A 20,068-nucleotide genomic window follows, 5' to 3' on the forward strand; every position below is an offset into this window, starting at 1 on the left:
TATCTAGATCTATCTGTTGGTATGGAAGATGTGGTAGGCCATTTGGACAGTTTTATGAAGAGCCCTTCCCTGTAATATAACGTTAGGTTAGATTTCTGAACCACAATCTCAGAATAGATATTTGACTTGCAGAAAAATGAAGTAATATGAGCAGGGTGTTGGAGTGAGCTTGAAATCATGGGTGGTTTTGCCCAGATCTTATAGGATATGTGGTTGTGTATGGGCAAGAATTCTTGCCTTCCCTCCCACTGCTGCTGCCAATGTGGATGTCCAGTTTCCAAGGACTCTTAAGTACACCACCCCTTCTGTTTCCTAGCACTAGCAGAAAATACCTTTCTTTTCTGAAAGCAATAGCAATATCAATGACTTTGGAATATTGTAGATGTAAGCTTTTGCATAATCCTTAAGTTTTGTAACAGTGAGTGGTTCTATAGCAGTCAGTTCCAAACTCCAATGACTGTCTATAGAGTTGGATAAAGAATTACTCATTTCTCACACAGCTTTATAGAAATGGTGGTTTTGACAGGGAGTTTCAGGGTGAGTGGAGATGATAAGGATACTGAGGGTATATTTATGAGGGGTAAATCTTTATTTTTTTAATATTTTACAGGTCAGTGTCCTATTGACAAAAAGACCCTGAGCAGGCAGTTCAGAGGCTCTGTTGGTAACAGAATACGGTTGTCTCGGAGCAAAGATTTTCTTAGCACTATTAGCCAAAAGATCGTAGTTGCTTTATTTAAACAAACGCTGCTATGAAGATATCGAAATAGCTACTTAAATCAGATGCTTCCAGGGAATACCCACGGAAGGGGGCTAAGTGTAGCCTAACCACTCTTAGAGAACGGAATAGGCAGTTGGCGACTATGTAGCTGGATTACTTTATGGTCTGTTTTCACTGCAAGTCCTATTTTCAGAATAGAATGTGAAAGAAATGCAGTGTAGCCATTTACTTAGCTTCAGAACATTGCAAAAAATCCCTGTGCAGCTTACAAAGAGAGAAGGGGTGGTACAATGAGTTTTTAGGATGATAGTGGAAAATATCATGACTGGGAAGATAGGTGCTGTCTATAATAAAGCTGCCTGTGGCTTCAGCATCTGTTTTTTTTCAAGTTTACTAGTCTATAGGGTTACTGTCCCTTCTTCTGTGTGGTTATCTTGCATTATTTTTCATGTTATTGTAGACCTAGATGCTCATAAAACAGAGTCTAGCAATATAAACTTTACCCTTTTATTCCTGCTCTTAGTGCACTCTTCTCCTGGGCTGTGATACAGTTGCTATTAAGGGTTGTTCATGCTGAATTCCAAGATAACTCTTTGCTGTGGTGCAAGGAGAATGGTCGTTACACATTAAGTGCTAGACTGATCTTAGCTTTAAAACCAGAACTGAAGATGTATGTCGAAGTAATGCTTAAGTTCCAACGCAGCAACCTCTTTTATTTCCCACTACTGTGCCAAAAATAGTGCAAAATTATTTGGCTATTCACTCACCCCTAAGTGTATTACAGCTTAGCTGTAACTGCTGGACCAAGCATGTGCACTTCCCATCCTACTTTAAAAGCAACAACATCTAGAATTTAACAGATAAAGCAGTTATCTCCTCCATTAATCATAAAATGTCTTCATTCGTATTTGTTCTTTTGCTCTGTTAGCATATCCTAATAGATTATTGTTTTTTCAGGTATTACTGCAGTCATTGTCTTTTCCCCTCCACTTCTCCTCAGTTACTTTGCTCCCTTGGCCACCTTTGTGTACTAAATTCTGTATTTTTTTTTTCTAGATTTTCTTCAAATCATGACTAATTGCATGAGTTTTAAAAGGATTATAGTTTCTTTTTTCATTCCACACTCTCGTATTCTTAGAAAGTTTTTCAGACACCTGCTGGCTAGGGAGCCAACCAGGGGAAGGTCGGTACGAAGGCTCAGCGCCAAGGGTATTATCAGATGACATGGCTTCAGATCAGAGGCCAAATGTCTCACACTATACTTGCTGGATTTTGGTCTACTCTCTGTGAACCACCCTCAAGTCTCTAGCTTTCATCTAAGTGTCTGGTTAGTAAATCATTGATTTAAAGAGAGTCCATATTTCCAGTGGTAAGGGGATGGGTTGGGTGTCTTGGATCATAATGGGGTGGCTTTACTGTGTTTCCTTATCTTGCATTGACTGTAGCTGATGGACTTAATTTTCTACTATTTTAGTACCTGGCTCACTCCACCTATGTTTTATGAGCTAGTTTATATTAGCTAGCTTATAGGTGGTCTATAACTGATTTCAGTTTTAAATAACATAATTTCTGGGTCATATTTTCAGTTCATGCAATTAGGTGATGTTCTAGTAGTAGCCAGCCATTGCTTGTGGAAGTATGAATTAAATTTAAATAACTTCTGATGAAGCTACACCTTTTTTTAATCTGTTGAGAAACTAAAGAAGGGAGGAGATAAAACAGGAACTTAAAACCAGTTCATCAACTACAGCTATTACACAGTAAATGACTGTAAATCACACAGTGGACATTTCATAAGAGCAGATCAATCTCAATTAGACAATCCTAAATGTTTGTGGGAGGAGCTATGGATACCATCATGCAGTTAGTGTATTACCCTAACGAGCAAATAGATCACACCCCTGAAGTGAAAGGAGTTATCTGAAAAGGGTTGGAACTATTTGAAATTAGTTATGAATCTTTTATGCATCTGTGAAGAAGATGGGTTTCTAACAATGTACAAATTAAGGAAAATAAAAGTAATAGTATACATGATCAAAATTTGCCCAGGGTATCTAATATAGCTTATTTACAGCATTTGGTTTTCAAACTATCCCATAAAGAAGTGGTGAATTTTCGTCAAGATATTTATTTTATGATTTTTTTGGTCAAAATGAGACTGAAGATAATCCTCTCATGGGCAGTATTATGACAAATGTAAATGATAAAAGGGACTTTTAAAATCAGTGATAAACCTAAAAAACAAGAATTTGACTGAAAACACACCATCTAAGTGTGATAGTGGCACTGCAGTACATAATACGGCATCTAGATTGTGTTGCTTTTCCCACCAAGGAAGATGCAGGGATTTTTTTTTAATTAACCTTCAAAGGACAAGGCCATGTTTTGCCTAATTTTTCCCATCCCTTCACTGTTCTGATTTCCTTTGAGGTGCTGGATTTTTAAGGTCCCACCTGAAACGGGGAAGTTTTCTGTGCTGCTGCAGCTTCTCGGTAACTTCTCCTTTTCTACCCTAGTTAGGTTTTACTGAAGTTCTGTGATTTGTTCTTTCTCTTGCAGTTAGTTCATTTCCTAAATTTTTCTAGCCAAGAGCTACATTAGAATCTTCCTGATAGCTCTAGTCTTTAAATGGGAAACTGGCTTTGCTTTACTGCATTTGGTTTTAGAATAGTTTATGCCTAAATATATTCTACTCTAAATGATCCAGCTTTATTTCAGACTTAAACCCTTTTGGGTCTTGGAAGTATTGTTTCATTTATATATATATAAAATAAATCAAGTAATGTTATAGCCTTTGATATGAATAGAGTTAAAGGAATCCTGAAGAGATCTTACTAAAACTTACAAAACTGTTGTTCAGTGAAGCTTCAGTTAGAAACAATTTTTTTTTTTCTTTTTCCACTCACTTTGGCAAAACTTTGACCTTCTCAAACAAGAGATCAGTCACTCTCTGAAGCTTGTATGTGAATGTATAGTGTTGGTGGTAACACTGTGTTGGTCTTTGTGACTATAAAACGCTCTGGTTCTGTTGCCCCAGTGCAGAGATAAGAAGGACTAGTTACCTCAGAGAGTCACAGTTTGAAAATAGTTCATTGTAGGGTGATGGTCCTTATTGAATTTAAACAAAAACTACTGTGTTTCTCTCATGTTGCAGAAAATCTTTTGCAGATGACAGGGATCAACAGGACTGAAACCTATCACCTACCTTTTTCTTCTGCATCTTCTTGTCAGAGTAGCATCTGCTTTGTATGAGGTAAAAACTGAGGCTCTTGTTGTCTGTTACAGCATTGTTTAAGACCCCTTTCCTCTGCCCTTTTATTGGTTTTCTGCAACTTTGTAGGGAGTAGATTGTATGCCCCTGGAAAGCAGAGGCCATTAAAAGGTTTAAGACAAATTTGTTTGAAGACAAAGAGGGCATTGAGGAAAACTGTGGAGAGGGATTGAAGGGCTTTTGCAGTGCAACAGAGCCTTGTCTGTGCAAGACTCAGCCTGCCTCTGAGTTCCAGCAGGCTGCTGAGAAGCAGGCCAAGAAAAGACTCTCCAAGACCCTGTTCCCTTCATCTGAAGTCTGCCATCTGGACAGAGGATGGCTAGAGGGTTCCTGGAACATATAGAAAGGAATCTTGAGGGCTGAAAATAAATGCCAGTGGAGACAGGAAGTGTCTGAGACGTAGGAGGTTGGAGGAGGGGAGCTGCTTAGCACCACGGCTCTGTAGGTCACAGCACTGGTAAGGATGAGAGGCAGATAAGGAGAGCCTCTGTGCTGCACAGCCTTTCCTCCGAGGCCTAAGCCACCCTCCATTTATTGCTTTATGTATCTGAGGGCATTTTAGTTGTTTGTTACGGGGGTGGTTCTGAGTGATTTGGATCTTCTTCCCTTGTACAAAAGGGTTCTTAAATTCATAGCTCTTGGCATACTAAAGATTTTTGAACTAGAAAAGGTTTATAGAAATATAGAATGGTGCCAGCTGGTCTTGAATTTTATCTTGCTGCTGTTGTGTTTGAATTGTCGCTAAGATGTATATTACTTCAACATGGTGTTTAGTGGGACCTGTTGCAGTCGGGTCAGTTGATGTTATGAGTGGACTATTCTGTTCTGAATGATTTTTCTCATGTAGTAAAGCCAGCGAACTGAGATATTTTATTCCTTTAGTGTGCTTTAATAAGTGTTACAATACTGGAGAACAATATTCTTCCTTTCTGGGTTATGAGGGTGGCATGGTCTTTGTACTCTTCCCAGAATGGAAATGTCAGCTAATCACACCACCGTCTTTTCTTCCTATAAGAGCATCTCGTATGTCCAGAGAAACCTTACACTGAAAATTCTTTGCATCTCCTGTTGTGTGTTTTTAAGGGTAACCAGCCAGATAATAGTGATTTTTTTTTTGCTTTGTATGCTGTCCTGTAAGTATAAGGTTTAAATTTCTCAAGATATTTCAGGGAATGTGGTCATGAAGCAACTCCTGCCCATTAGTGAGCTTTTCAGTGCACACAATAAGTGACTCTTCACAAGATTTCAGGGCCATTACCATCTAAAGAATGCTCTTAGAAGGCCAAGACACTGATTTTAGAGAAAGTTAGACTCTGTGCATAACTGAGCTATTTTTCTTAATTTAATTCTTCTTAAAAATCAAAATGAAGAATGAGAGTATCCTCAAATGTTTACCATATATCCCATGTGAAGATGGTGGTACATTTCTTATTACTGACCTTGGAAGTGGAGTGCATTAAGTGGCAGCACTCACTGGCCCACTAGAACTGAGCAGTAGCATAAAGTCTTTTCTGGGTAAGAGAGGAGATTTCCAGAGCAATCGCTTTATCAAGTACTGACAGCCTTCTTGGTGAGGTCACTGCAGATGGTTTATGGTTTGATTGAAACTTAATGGGGTAATGAGGGCATGATACCTAAGAGTAGAAGGTGTAGGTTTGGAATGAGGATCATGTCAACAAAGTAACAGTAATTTTCAGGTTCCTCATGGTACTTGTTCAGTAAATTAGCCTGTTAGCCTAATGTTTTAATACATTATCGCTGGTAGGATTATGTAATTGGAAGACCATATATCTAACTGACAGAAATCTTAGTCTAGAAATTCTAATGTACATGTTGATCAATAACTCTGAACACCATATGAATATTACAAGCTTCTTGTAATGAAAGAAGTAAATCCTTCCACGGCAACATCTTTACTGCTGGAAGGTTTGTCTTGTTTTCATTTCCCTCTAAATTACTTGATATATCATCACTTACAGTGTATCAGTAAGGACTGTAATTATTTCAGAGGCTTTGCACACAGCTACCATTTGAATCTGTAATTAGGGGAAGTGCAGGTTGTCTGTGCTCAGGTTAAATTGTTCTCCAGATGCAGTAGGTGTTTTAAACTCTGTAGCACAGAGTATAGCTGCATAGTGTTGCGGCATGAAAATACCAAGTTACAGGTTTAAATGCATCTTGCTGTTAAGGAAGAAATAAATACTGGATAATATGATCTCTGTGCCAGCTTATTACCTTACACATAGTTGGTTTTGTAAGAAAAAAAAATAAAAATCCTTAAATATTTTAGGATTGAATAGTGGTAAACTGGATTCTTTAATAGGAGTGTGACATGTTCTTTTCTTTTGCAGTTTCTTCCCAAATGTTGTCCTTTCGTAGAGCAGCAGCTTGCCAGAAAAAGAATTTCAGTAGTTTGTCAGTGTTTAGATGAGTCATCACTGATTCTTCACTGAAAGAAAGTCTTCGTTTTTCCTGTTGTGCATATCTTTTGCCACTGTTGTTGTAAATGCCAGGATTTTAGGTAGTTGTCGCTTCTGTAGCAGTAACTTCAGAAATTTTGTAGCCTTTCTTAGCTTGTGGTATATGTAATTGGAGCAGGGGCAGTAATACAATACAGAGAGTGCAAATCTTTCTTTAGATACGAGGAAAGAGCACAGAAGTGATTTAGTATAATTTTGAGCCAGGCTTAAAAAAATCCTGTCTTCTCAAGAAGCTTGTTGAGTTCATGGCAGTGGTTTTCATGTTTCTGTCATGACAAAAAAAAATATACAGAAAAGACCTTTTGGGTTGAATCTTTCTGCACTGTCTATAGAGATAGACAAAACATAGCCTAAAGATTATGATGCTTAATTGTTTCTAATTCACTTAATCAAAACTTACTACAGTCGCTTTTCCTCTTCGAGCACTTGCTGTTGCAGTTTTGTGGAGTTTGTGAAACTTATCATAGAGTTTTTGAGGAGCAAAATTTTGTTAAAGTACCTGCAGGTGAAAGGTGGAACTTTATGTTAAAAGATTAATGTAAACACAGATGCATATGCTTTTTTATAGCACATTATTGCTTTATTCCTGACCCATAGTATGAACTATCTTTGTTGTCATGGAGTCTCTGCAATAACATGTTTGCTGGTCAGTGATACATGTAACGGAAGCAATTGGTTTTTGTGTGATTGCACCAAAATATGTACACTAGGGGTGGAAGAGAAGGAAAAGATGGCTTTGAAAGTAAGCTTGGTTCTAATGTGTGGGGTAAAATCCTTGTAGTATGTGGACTTGAAATTATCTTGGTCAGTAAGTTAAAAAATGGTGACCTGGATTAACAAATGTCCAAGTGCTGCAGTGGCATTCCCTAAATCTGGTCATGAGTGTAAAATATCAATCACTCTTTAGGAGACAGGGGAGACTGGAAGAGGCAAAGGGTGAGGTGAGGACTCTGGCTCTGGATTTATAGTGTTTTGTAGGTTCTTGAAAATCGTTTATTTGGCACTTGCAACTTCAGAGGTAGAGATAATGCATCTCACTTGATTATCCAAATTCTGTGGTATATATTGTTACGTAAGTGCAGTGTATGAGAAAAATGAAATGCTGTGGGAAAAATGCTGACAACGTGCAGCAAAGCTTTATAAGAACTGTTATGCCTGGTATAGGACCAAAACTGGCTCGTGCCCTGGTAATGATTCATAGAAAACTGAAGAACCTTGGTTTTTCACCACTTATGAAGAATAAAGCTTTCCATCATTTAAACTTCAAATGGGTATGTTTTTAAAAGGTTAACAGCAAAAGTACAATAATATCCTTTTCTAGCTTTCACTGCTCTGAGCTGAGCTTTATCTTATTTTATGGCAATATAGTGAGTTTTTTGTTTTTAAAACAAGCAGATAATCCATTATTGTACTAGGATGTGGAGAGTCTGGTGGTATCAAGAGTGTAATTTTTCATTGAATTATTTGTCAGAAGGAAAAAATAGAACAGGAATGATTATCTGAATGATGATCTAGCCCAAGTTTTAAAATAAGAAGTGGAGTTTCAGCTGTTGGTGTGCAAGTTGATTTGCAAATAATGTGTGGGGTTAAAGCATGATGCTCATTTGATGTTTTCAACATGACTGAACAGCTGTTCTGGGAATGCAGCAATCAGCTCAGTATCTGTTCTGGTGACTCCCTGGGATTGAATTTAATCAGAAATGGAGAGCTCTGCTAACCTTTTTAAAGATTTTTCTTTTTTTTTCTTAAGAAATTTGGACTAGCTGGGAGAAAGAGATGCGGGTTGGCCCCTTCAAACTGAAGGATGCTGTGCTGGCACAGGAGCTTGAAGGGCAGGTGTGAAGGGGAGTACAATATAAAGGTTAAATACAATCATAGAGTGAGTATGGGTGCACATTACAGATAAGGAGAAAGCTGGATAGGTAGGGGAAGAAGTGCCAGCTCTGCTGTAGGCAGAAAGGTTTCCAGTTATTAGAGGTTTCCTTCTTTGATCACCCGGAGCTGAACCCAGCAGTCCTCTCTGCCTCGCTTGCTTGTCTCGGTTAGCAGAGCAAATGCCACCGTAAAGATGCTCATGTACCGTACTGAAACTGAGGGTTTACAATCCATCTGTGCAACAAGGCTGCTTTAAGGCCTGCAGTCTTTAACTGTTGCATTTTGAAACTTGACTTGCTTGACACTGCGTGCCCAAAATCACTTTAGCATCTTTTTGGATACCTACCATGTGGCTAATATCCAGGGGGAAAACACCCCTATTTATTACACTGGTGATATCCCTTAAAAGTTGCTCTGACTCTATACTTTTTAAAGTTTTGATTACTGAACTAGAAGCAGTTTTAGGACCTGTACTGCATGTTAGTATTTTTTTGTTTTGCTTCTAGACATGACCGGTATAGGCGCTGATTATGCTTTTACTTTTAAATTATCTGACACTGAAGATACAGACTTTTTTGCTAATTGGCCCTTTTTTTAAGGTAGAGAAATGAGATTTACAATATAAGTGAATGTCAACACTTCTTTGTAGATAAGCTTGGTCTATCTCTTTAAACATCTGTCAGCTAGACAAGGGCACAGTGTGAAAATGGCCCATTAGGAGCCACTCAGGCTACTGGAGAGTTTAAACTCTTACTCAGCAACACACTGTACTATTTGACCCTAAGCAATTTAATCCATTTTTGTCCTGTTTCACTGTAAAATTGGAGAATACTCCACATTGCAGAGATATAAATGGACTGGCTAATGATGTGATCACTGACCTTTGAAAATTGTATGCTAATTAGTACAGCTTTTGCGTGTGTCCTGGTCACAGCATTGTAGGCAAGACTGCTTTTATTACTGTAGCTTAGTAACTTTAAGCAAAATTATGTAAACTTGGATTCAAAATTGAAACAAAATAAATAGGTAAATAATAACAATAACAACAATAATAAAACATTAGATAAATAATAGATATTCCAGAAGAGCATCTAAGGAGAATTCCCCCTTCTCAACTTGCTGTGCAGGCTTTCTTTTGTACTCTTTTGCCTATCTGTTGGGCATCTAAAATTAAGCTTAGGGTGGGTTTAATGATTGGCTTTTGAATTAATTCTGCTGAATCATGAATGCAAACTAACAACTCTGACCATGACCCTAAACAGTGTGTTTGAGCCAACTGAGTTCGTTATTCAGTTTTCAGTTGAAAACTGGTTTTCTCATCTGACCTGGGTCTTTGCAGCAAGGTGAGTAACTCCCCTTAAGTTGTCCTTCTAGGTAATAGCACAGTAAAAGCATAAAAATTCTGGTGGTAACTTAGAAATTCTGCTTTTAATGTTGAGTTACTCCATCCAGGAAGAAAAGGTTTCATTCCCAAAGTACGATTGTTTTGCTTTGTTCTCCCAGATCACCTGTTGGCTACTGAAGTATTATATGGCTGTATCTCTGAAGGCATTTAAGATCAGCTTTCTAGGCTCAACATTTTTCAGACATAAGACTGCATATAGGGATGGGATACATAATGTGAGTGAGGAGTTAGGGCTTGCCTTGGATAGTAGGTTTTCCCATTGCATAAGCTAGATGGGCTACTTCTCAGTGGAAGTCTATAAAACCAGAAATGTGGCCAGGCAGCAGTTGTGCAAAGTTTGGATGAAATTTAGTGGTGGGTGTACAATTTTTAAATTTTATTTTCTGACTTGAGAATTGTCATGTCTAAAGTAAGAATCTAGTAACTAGGCTTTGCCTACAATGTTGCTTTGAGAGCTGAGCACCATGTTCAACAAAAATCCTTAGAGAAAGTATGTGTGTGCAGATGAGAGAAAGAAGGGCAGTCATTCAGAACTGAAATGCAGCTTCTATCTCATGTAAGAGGTATTTTGAAAGGCATGAGGCCTAAGCAGTGAGGTTTGAATTGAGAGCTGAGGTCTACTGTTTTTCATTTGGTGCTTGGCTTTAAGTGAGTCACTTTGACTCCTAAATCCTAGTCTTTTGCTTTTGTATCTTCTCAGTTTCTGGCTGTCCAAGTGCTTCCTGAAGTGGTGTTATTGTCATTTTACACTTTGGGAAAAGGAGATACCAAAGTGGAAGACATCAGCTAACTGGTAGATGTAGGAGATTATTTATTCCTGGCCTTAAACTGTTTAAGTATTGGGCAGTCTAGCATTTATAGCTACCAGAGATCTGTTATTGAAAGTCCACTACTCTGGCCTTACCAGAGTTTTACTTTCACTGCTGTGCCTTAGCTAATACAATGAAAATGCACCGTACAGATGGTGTTTTACCCTCAGTAATGTAGAAAGAAACAGCACTGAGCTTTTTGATTCTGTTTCCAAACCGTTTCCTTTTATCTGCTCCACTTTATAGCCATTTCCTCCTGGGTTTTTCCACTCTAACAATCACTGAGATGACACAGGTTGCAGGGATTGAGGGCTTTCTTCCAGAGCGCTGTAAGAGTTTCCAAAAGTGCTATATAAATGTTAGTTAGTGTTCTGATGTCCTCAGATATGAGGTCCAGACTCTGACTGGGGTGAAGTATTCTAGCCTTTCTTTGAAGGATGGATGATGAGGGTTATGCCTGGAATTCATCTACAAAGACTTTTTTGGTTGAACACTTAGGGTCTTGCAAAAATGTGAATAACAACAGCTGAAGTCCAATTTGGCAAGGGCTTTGTTAGGATCACCTTAAAAGCCAGTGTTCAAATTATTTATGTTGTTGCCTTTGCCATTGACGCTCACAGTGTTTTTCACTCTGCATTTAATTTCAGAGGAGCTATTTCATTATGTGCGTTAATACAGAAGTACAGCTTAATCTGCAAAAATAATTTTGTATTTATTTGTTTTGAGATAGTCAATTCTCTTTGAAGGTGTATCACATAAAGCATGTCTGATAAGTGACTCTACAAATGCAGGATGATAATTTTTATGATCAGAATTTATTCTGAAATGTTCAGTTCTCCACTTTTCTCCTCTTTTCATACCAGTCAGCAACTGATAGATTAGTTTAAAGCTTCTGATTGTAGTAGTCTTTCTGTAATATGTGTTTGGCTTTACAGGGTTTTTTGCTCATCTTTGGTGTCCTACCCTGCAACCCCACTTCTCACAAGCCCCTTTTCCCACATGTAATTGCTTTGGTCAAAGCCAACTATATTCCATGGATTTGTTTAGATTTGTACTGGATACTGCATTGCAGAGAGCTGATCAGTGTTTCCCTTCCCAAGTAAGCATTTTGCACACCTCTTTCAGACCCATCTGAATTAGGAACTGCAAAAGAACAACTTAGCGGCTGCCAGGTTTGTCGTCTCTTGCAGGTGCAAATGTTAAATAGTTTCATTAAATTTAGAATGTTTAGCAATAAGAATCTGCATCTGCAGTCTAAACTTGGGACTTAAGTGAATTTCCTTTACCCTAGTGCAAGAGGAGCGTTCAGTCTGTGCGAGAGGACTAGTGTGAGAAGAGCATTCAGTCCCATCGTGCTGCCCGTGCAGTGACAAGGGTAGTAGTAATGGAAGAGATGAATGAATCTTTGAGGACACTGGGGAGGATGTGCAAGAGCAAGCTTATAATCAAGTTCAAAAGGAGATTCAGAGAGGGGTGGCCTGACACTTTTCATTTGTTTCAAATTAAAAATAATTTAATGACTGAGCACATAGTTGTATATCTTGCTACCCGTTGTACTCACTAAGCTATGTATGACATGCAGTCTGTCTTATAAAATTTACACCATTATTAACCAATTGTATTTCCTGATACCTCTTGTTTTTAATGATTCGTTCTGTATTTGACCAAAACTACAGCCCTTTTTTAATATTTAAAGAATTTACTTTCCTTTGTAAAAGGTCCTATATAACAAGTTTTACTTGTGGAATACCAGCTTTCTGTATTGGAATCTGGGAACTGTGTCACTATTAACAAAACCAATCTAGTTTTAAAATTTTTTAGTACAAAAATGGCTTGTAGCTTTTAGCACCTTAGTGGGAGACCACTTAGCTAAATTTAAAAAAAAAAGGACAGAAGCAGCTTGTGCAGTAGAAAATGTAACTACTTTTTCTTTCTGCTTGTTTTATAAGCTTCAGGGATTTGTACGTGCCTGATCGTGTGTAGTTAATTTTAGCTAAAGTCTCTTTCTCAGAAATTTCTCTCCTGTTCTCCCTCTGTGGTACTTCCAGACTTCTCCTGGATTGTATCATTAGCTAAATTTTGCAGCAGAGACTTTTATACCGACTGGGACTTACTGGGTGGGGCATTTTGGTAAGTCATACAGTTGTTTCCTGTTCTTGGACTTAAGGGGCAGTGCCTGCCCTAAATTACCTGCTTGCAGCTCTTGCCAAGAACATCAATCTTCTCTTACTATTTATTATGTTACTTTATGAGCCTTCCTTTGAGATGGACAAAGTTTTGGGGGCTGATCTGAATGGGGGTCTTCATGCTCTTCAGCCATTTGCCACAGTTATATAAATAACTGTTGTCCACGTGGCCTATTTGTGTGAAGCAGGGAAACTTTCACCTCTCACTGAAAAATTTATTTTGCCACAGTACTTTGTTAACCCTGTGTAAGTACCTCTCTGTAATACTGAAACTGATTATTAAATTCTGTCTTAGCTGCTTCTGTTTTTAAAACCTAGAAATCATTTAAGCTAAGTTAAAAAGAATGCAATCGAGCGCTGTGAATTCTGATACCAAACTTGCATTACGTTAACTCTTTTGGACAGCCCTTCCAAAGAGCGATCTGTCCGTGTTCATTTGCTGTAAACCTACCTCCAGGAAACTGCCGAAAGTGGGGGATCAAAGCAGGCAGTGTGCCAAAGGTTTGTGTTTCAGACAGTTTGGCACATGCTGAAAGCTTGGTCTTTCCTGTACTAAGCCATGGGCAGATGTCCATTAAGAATGATTAGGCAAAATTTATATAAAGGCCTTGTAAAATGTTGTATGGGTTTTTTTGTTTTTGTGTTGTTTTTTTTTTTTTCCCCCCCTCATCCTCTTACTTGAGAAGTTTTGTGTGGGTGTGTATTTTTTTCTAAATTTATAACCCTGGCTTTTGCCCTTGTCCAGTAGAGACTGCTCACCCACCCTTTTCCGTTTCCAGGCGGATTGCTTTTCTGTTATTTCAGTTCTGTAACTTTCTCCACACTGTCCTGTTTTGCTTATTATGAAGTGCTTGCAATAACCCTTTCAGTGCTGCTGTCATCTTTGCCTTAAATCAGGACTGGCTGTTGTATTCATTTTAAAAAAAAAATCTCTTAAAAAGCAAATTAAAAACCCTATGTGTTACGGCTTTCTGTTTGTGCATAAGGAATGTGATAACGGCTTTCACTTGTATATTGACCATTGTAGTGTCTCCACACAGGGTTTTTTCTTCTTTTCCATACTAAGCCAAAACCCCCACTGAAATGGGATTTCTTTACAGCTTTGGCAAAGAAAACTCTTCAGCTCTGAAGCTGAGGTAGCACTATCTTTATGTGCAGAATGAATTAGAAGAATTTGGGGAAAACATTTATTCCCAGCTATGTCTGAGTCAATCTTCCAGTTCTCCTCTTTTTCATTCCTTACCCAGCAACAATTGATATTGACCTGTAAGCTCCTTTTTTTAAGATTGGTGTTTAAACTAAGCCGGAATTAGTTAAGTAGTTAAGGAGAAGTAAAATGAACCTGACTGACCCCACTGTTTTGTGCCTGTGTGATACATGAACTAATATAAAGTAATGTAAAATGTATAATCAGACCAAAAAAGTAGACTCAAATCTGTTTCTTGTAACAATTCAGTGTTTCATTGCTTACTTGGGAATTGACTTGGCCAGCCCTTCAGTGCAAGTTATGGTGCAAGAAGGTTAAGCATTAGGTTAGTGGGTATTTTCTAGAAGAAAGGGAGTAAATTGTTCACTTCAATAGCGGGACAAATTCAGATAGATTTTTCAAAAACATTGGAGGCAATAGGTCAAGGATACGTGTATAAAATAACACTAAATGCTGTAGAAGTTACTTTACCACTTGTGAAAAAGCCATGGCTCTGGAAAATAGGGTACATATGGGCACACTGGCTCCTCTCTTTCCTGACCAGATGTGGAGAACTGAGGTTGCTAGTGAGTGTTTCTTTTTAGATGTAGAAAGATGGTTCATTCATATGCAAAACTCTCCCTGGATGAATAATTAAGCTCTGAGTGTACTGTAAGTCTTTCCAAGTAGTAGAGGACTAGCTATTCTCTTCTGTACCCAGCGCTTTACTTAACATGTACGTTTCCTTATTAAACGGAGATTTTTTTTTTTAATCGCAATTGAAACAGAGATCTTTTAGTGCTTTTGTCAAAGCACAGAGTGGCAGGGAGACTGTTGAAAATGATAAATCATCCATACTAATTTCTGTTATCTAAAGAACTGTATTTTGAGCTAACGTCCAGAATAACTGGGCCAAATAGTCCTGTTGAAATTCCCCTCAGAAGCAGAGCAGTAATTGGATGAATGTTTAGCCTGGGAACAAATAATCCATGCTAAAGTTTATGGATTTTGCTTGGGGAATGGAATAAAAGAGAAGTGGGCTGTAAGAATGCTTTATTTGTCAGAAGGGATCTTAAGGAGACATAAAGATGTTTTCCCTCCTCCCATGTGTTTTCACCACAGTAATGATGATTCAGCTTGTCTGTGCTCTCTGGAATGCGTACGTGTAGGGAGAGAGAGGCGAAAAGGATTTCTTTAGGTGCAGCTAATTGAAAATCCTGCAGGAGATAATGTGTATAGCATATTGCCTCACCATAGAGTCGCCTACTTCAGCAAGTTTATAGTCTTTTATTTTCATGTTGACTAAAAATAAGGTGTTTTTTATCTTTGTTAACCAAACACATTTCTCCAGAAGACCTCTGTGAATCAGGAATTCATTGTTTCTGAAGGAGTTGTGTTGTCAAGTAGGTTTTTAGCAGTGTTTCTGTGGTAAGTTCTTTTGTCCATGATAGCATTTTGGGATCCCAGCATCAATGTGGCTGGCTCTGTCTGCGATTGGACAGTTTATATTTAGTTGCTGGTTTCCTATAATAGTTTTCAGATGGAGATGTTAAAGAACACATACCCTTGTGCTGCTGTAATCCCTGAAAGAGCATGGGGGAGTGAAAAAGAAAAAAGAATTGATGTCTTTAGGCAGAAGTAGAGTTTGGAAAAAACAACAGCTGCTTGCAGCAACAGAATACTGAAATTTTATTTTTAAGAAATTAAGTAGCCGGTAAAAACGAAATGCTCAGAAAATCCGTGGGTACCTCACTTATATTTTTCATCCAGAAAGGAGCTTAAAAAAGCCGTGGGAAGGTCTGCTTTTTTTTAAAATTACAAAAATTGTGATTCTCCAGTTTACAATAGTAGTCAATTGCTACTAGGTAATAGTCATCAGACACCACCTCCTGATAGCTCCCGTGTTCCATATTGCTGGTGCGCTTCCAATGCAAATTAATAGATACCCCCTAAAAAAAGTGTTGTATGTGCTTTAATTATACTGCCATATGCATCTTTTCAGTGGGGCGTGATTTATTTCAGTTAAAACTGAAGACATGCCAGATTTACTCTGAGCCTGGGTTTAAGACCACCTCTCCAGAAATCTTGGCTTCTAAGAAGAAAATTGAGTTCAAGTTTTCACTTGATTCTGAGTTTGCAGAGTGGTTAGAGATGATCTTTATGTAAAATTTTTGATTTATTAGCTTTTAACTATTTTTTCTTCTCTAAATTATTAACCAAATAAATCATTCTGGTTTTCTTTGATAAGCTTCCAAGAATGTGTGTCTGCTTTATCCAGCGCTGGGAGGTAGCTGCCTGCAGGGACCTAACTTCTAGCTCTTCTGTGGCCTAGTGAATCTTCACTCACTCCTGAGGGACAGCGGGGCCCGACCATAGCCGCTGGAAGGATCAGGCCTTGGAGCCAGCCAGCATGTAGGTAGGATCTTTGCAAAGTTGATGGTTGAGAAAAACATTAAGTATAATTCTTTCCCATGATGTATATGATAAAAGCAGAGGGCTGCTACCACTGTGGTGGTAATGTATTGGACCTATTAGTCCTGGCCAGTGTAACTTATTTTGAGGAAAAAAAAATCTAAAGCGTGCTGTAGTCTGGTTTGACTTGAGCTAGTTTGCCTCATGTGGTTACACAGCACAATTTTCTTTCTTTCTTCCAGCTAGTAATGGGGGCAAATCATAGAAAGCTAGGAATGAGAAACACTTAAAGAGGTCACCTTGTCAGTCCCCAGCTCTGGAGCAAGATCATCTCAAAGGCCTGCAATATTGGAGACTCTGGAATCAATTCCCATACTTAAACAAAAAAAGTCTTGGAAAAAAAATAATCTAACCTGGTTAGCTTCTTGCTTAATTCAAGTCCCTTTGTGATGGATAGAGCAGGAAGAACATTTTGTTTCCTTTCTCTTTACACCAGTGTTCTACATTCTTGGAAAGTATTATCTTGTTTTCTTCCCTCAGTTTTCTCATCTGTGATGTAGATAATATTCTTCTTGGTGCTCTCTGGGCTCCAGCTAATTCTACATCTGTCCTTCAACTAGGGTACCAAGGGTTGGGCATGGTATTCCAGGTGAGGCCTGACAGATGCTGAGAATTGGCTTGTATCTTGCAGATGCAACATATTTGTACAGCTCAGTCTCATTGACTTTTATCAACAGTATGACATTGTTGATTTCTTCAGCCTGTAATTCACTGTCACCTTTTTTTCTCTCAACATTTGTGGTCTAATCATTCAAGTATATAGTTAGGTGTAATCAAGTATACCTGTAATTTCAGGCTCCTAGAAAGAAACTAAGCAATTCTCCTATTTTTTAGGCTGTTTTTCTAGAACTGTTGATTTTTCAGATGACAAATCTGAAAGAAAAATGCAAAAATGGGATCAAAATGAAAGAAAAGTCAGCTTGACAAACATACTGTCTTTAGATATTTGGGCCATTAAAATACAGAATAATGTACTCGGGTCAGAGTTCTGTGGGACACTACCCATTCCTTCCCTCTGTTCAGGTAGTGATCTTTTATTTGGCTAGCGTGCAGTTTTTCCAATATCCTGGTTTCACCTAGGCCACAAGTGACAGTCATTTCAACATTCGTTGTTAAAAACGTTTTTCATGTGATTTATTACCTGAGTCAGTGTCAATTTGCTCACAGACAGTAAATGATCAACAATTATCTGGAGTAATTTTTGCTTTGTAGGGTGGGTTCATCCCTTTGGTCCAGCCATTAAGCTGTGCAGCTGTTCAGTTCACAGCTATCAGGGAATGGTAGGGTGAACAGAAAGGGAAGGAAAACAGCCTCATCGGAGACAGTGTGATTGTGTGATTTATGCAGGGCAGCCTGCCCAGGACTGGACTAAAGGATATTTTTTCTCTGCAGCATTCAAGCGTGACTTTGGATCTGCCTGTTTTTAACTTTCTACAAAGAAAATAAACCTTTTACCTACTAATTGTGTGTCCCTTTCCACATGTGTAATTTCCAACTTGATATTAGAGGGAGAAAAAATGTGGAAAAGTCTGAATATTTGTTGTTTAGGGTTTATTGTTTAGTTGCCTTGTGCTCTGAGGGTAGTGCTGAATACTTGAGTGGTAGTCCCAGCAGGGCTCATGAGAAGGAGGGAATAGATCTGAAGCTGCTTTCAGACTAATTGGAAGAGGAGCAGCTCGCCAATAAAATACAGCTTTCTACAAGATTTATTCTTGCACGTGCAGGGAGCTGTTAAGGTATTTTATAAAAACCTCTTCCCCGTGAATTTTTGCCGCTTTTCCTTGGTGGGCTCCAAGATTTTGTCAGAGGTGTGTTGGGAAGATTTTACACCTCCAGACTCTTGTTTGGCTGCAAGCAGTTTCCTCTGGCTTCCTGCTAAGTGGCTCTGGTGGCAGTTTTGCATTGTTCCTCACTGATGACTCAGAAACAGGAAAGAGATCCCCTGGTGAACAAAAAGCGCAACCACCAAACAGGTGCCTGTATTCTGGTCTAGCAGAGGACAAACCACCTCATTCTGGATTTTTTCCTAAGATTCTTATCTGCAAGTATGAGACTCAAGAGGAATGGTTCATACACGCTGAATGGGTAAGAAAAAGCCTGCATCCTCTTTTTGAATCATCATCATTAAAACCACGTGAAAATGGAAGCCTTTTTCTTTCTACTCTCAGGGTACGTGAAGTAATGACCGAGTCTTCTGTCTTAAAAAGAGCAGAGGATCACGGCATATGAAATACGCAGCTTATTTAGCTTGCTTTCTTCTGCATTTTGTTAGATTTGCTTTTAAAGTGTGTGCATTTGGTGGGGGCAGGTTAGAGTTGTCTGTATGTCAAAATGAGGTGGATCTGCTCAGTAACACCACCAAAGCATTAGGAAGTGTGTAATTCCCAAAGAGCTGCCTGTAGTAATTATTTTAAGCATTTGCCAGAAAACACCCCATCGTGTTTTTGATATGAACAAGAGTGAAACTTATTTAATATGATGCTCCCTGATAGGGAATACAAATGTCTTTAAATTTAGTCAGTCTAAAAAAATCAGTTTAAGTAGTTTCAAGTCATAAAACTACTGAGTTACTTTACCAGTTTTGTGGTATTAAAAATACTGATTTTTCTTCTCTGCTGTTAAAGTCTCTCAGTAACAGAGAATATACCGTTACTGGAAAGCAGATAACGAACTAGGTATTTCTTTTTTAAGGAATATTTTTGTAATAATTGAAAATAGAGAAAAATCATGTGAAAGTGTTTCTTTTCTAATTGCATTTGATTTTACTAAAGCAGATTCTTGTATGTCTTCATATGATGTAATTTTTATTTGACAGCACAGCATACCTGAGCTGAAGAGGACTTGTACTTCTGTGGCACTGTGTTAACTGTTTATTAGTTAGTACCTGGCAGGTGACTTCACAAATGAAGAAAGGTGTTAAGTCTTGGAATGTCATTTTACTTTGCTGCTGCTGCTTTTAACCTTCTGTAATGAGTAAGCGTTGTGAGAAGTGCTTCACGGTACAGTTGGCTTAGTGCTGCATTCCTGAAAAGCCCAGGTATAGTTCAGAGTGCAAGTGTGCAGACTAGCCCAAAACTGCCTAGTTGCTTTAAACTCCTGGTCCATTGTGCACTTGATTGGCAATCTCTGCACAAGAGAGAGGCAAACAGGGCTGCAAGCAGATCAGATAGGAAATACTTTGGCAGTGTTGTTTAGCTGGTCTGCACTGGTTTTGCCTGCACTGGCTTGCACGGTGCCACTTAGAAGGGTCCTTTGCTTTGCCAACATATGTTTAAATTTGATTTTTAAAAATGTTTAGATTTGATTTGGATTAGGTTTTTTAATGGCAAAGTAGATGGGTGCTAGCATCTTCCTGGCTTATCCTTAACTTTTTTTTTATAACTGTAATAAAAATTCCATTATCTGACTGCACACAAAATCAAACAAAATTGAAAGTTACTCTATTATGGTATTTGGTTTTAAGCTGTAAAATGAGTTTGTCACTCAATGGGATTGAGTTTGTAGTAGATAGAGGTTAAGAATATATTAGCATTAACTTGTTTCTTTGCAGAGGTTTTTCACCCTCTGAGAATTTAATTTTTTGATTTTAATTTGGAGTGTCATTTAAGAAATGGTGCAGAAATGCAAAATGTAATGGAAACTGCTTATGTTAAAGGAGTTTTT

The 20,068-nt window shown here is 38.3% G+C and overlaps 1 protein-coding gene across 3 annotated transcripts in view; it reads left to right on the top strand.

Moving 5' to 3' along the window:
• Positions 1–20,068, top strand: part of MOB2 (MOB kinase activator 2) — a 115,788-nt gene that overhangs the window by 38,053 nt on the left and 57,667 nt on the right. Inside the window, exon 1 of one of the 3 annotated variants that reach the window (XM_074841704.1) lies at positions 16,325–16,345. The exons of the other annotated variants lie outside the window; for them this stretch is intronic. Within the exon in view, the coding sequence (XP_074697805.1) occupies positions 16,344–16,345 (2 nt within the window). The 5' untranslated portion in view covers positions 16,325–16,343. Of the gene's footprint in view, positions 1–16,324; positions 16,346–20,068 lie in introns of those variants that run through there. 3 annotated transcript variants of the gene reach the window in all.

Source organism: Strix aluco, chromosome 16, assembly GCF_031877795.1.
Source record: "Strix aluco isolate bStrAlu1 chromosome 16, bStrAlu1.hap1, whole genome shotgun sequence".
NCBI classification, from domain to species: Eukaryota; Metazoa; Chordata; class Aves; order Strigiformes; family Strigidae; genus Strix; species Strix aluco.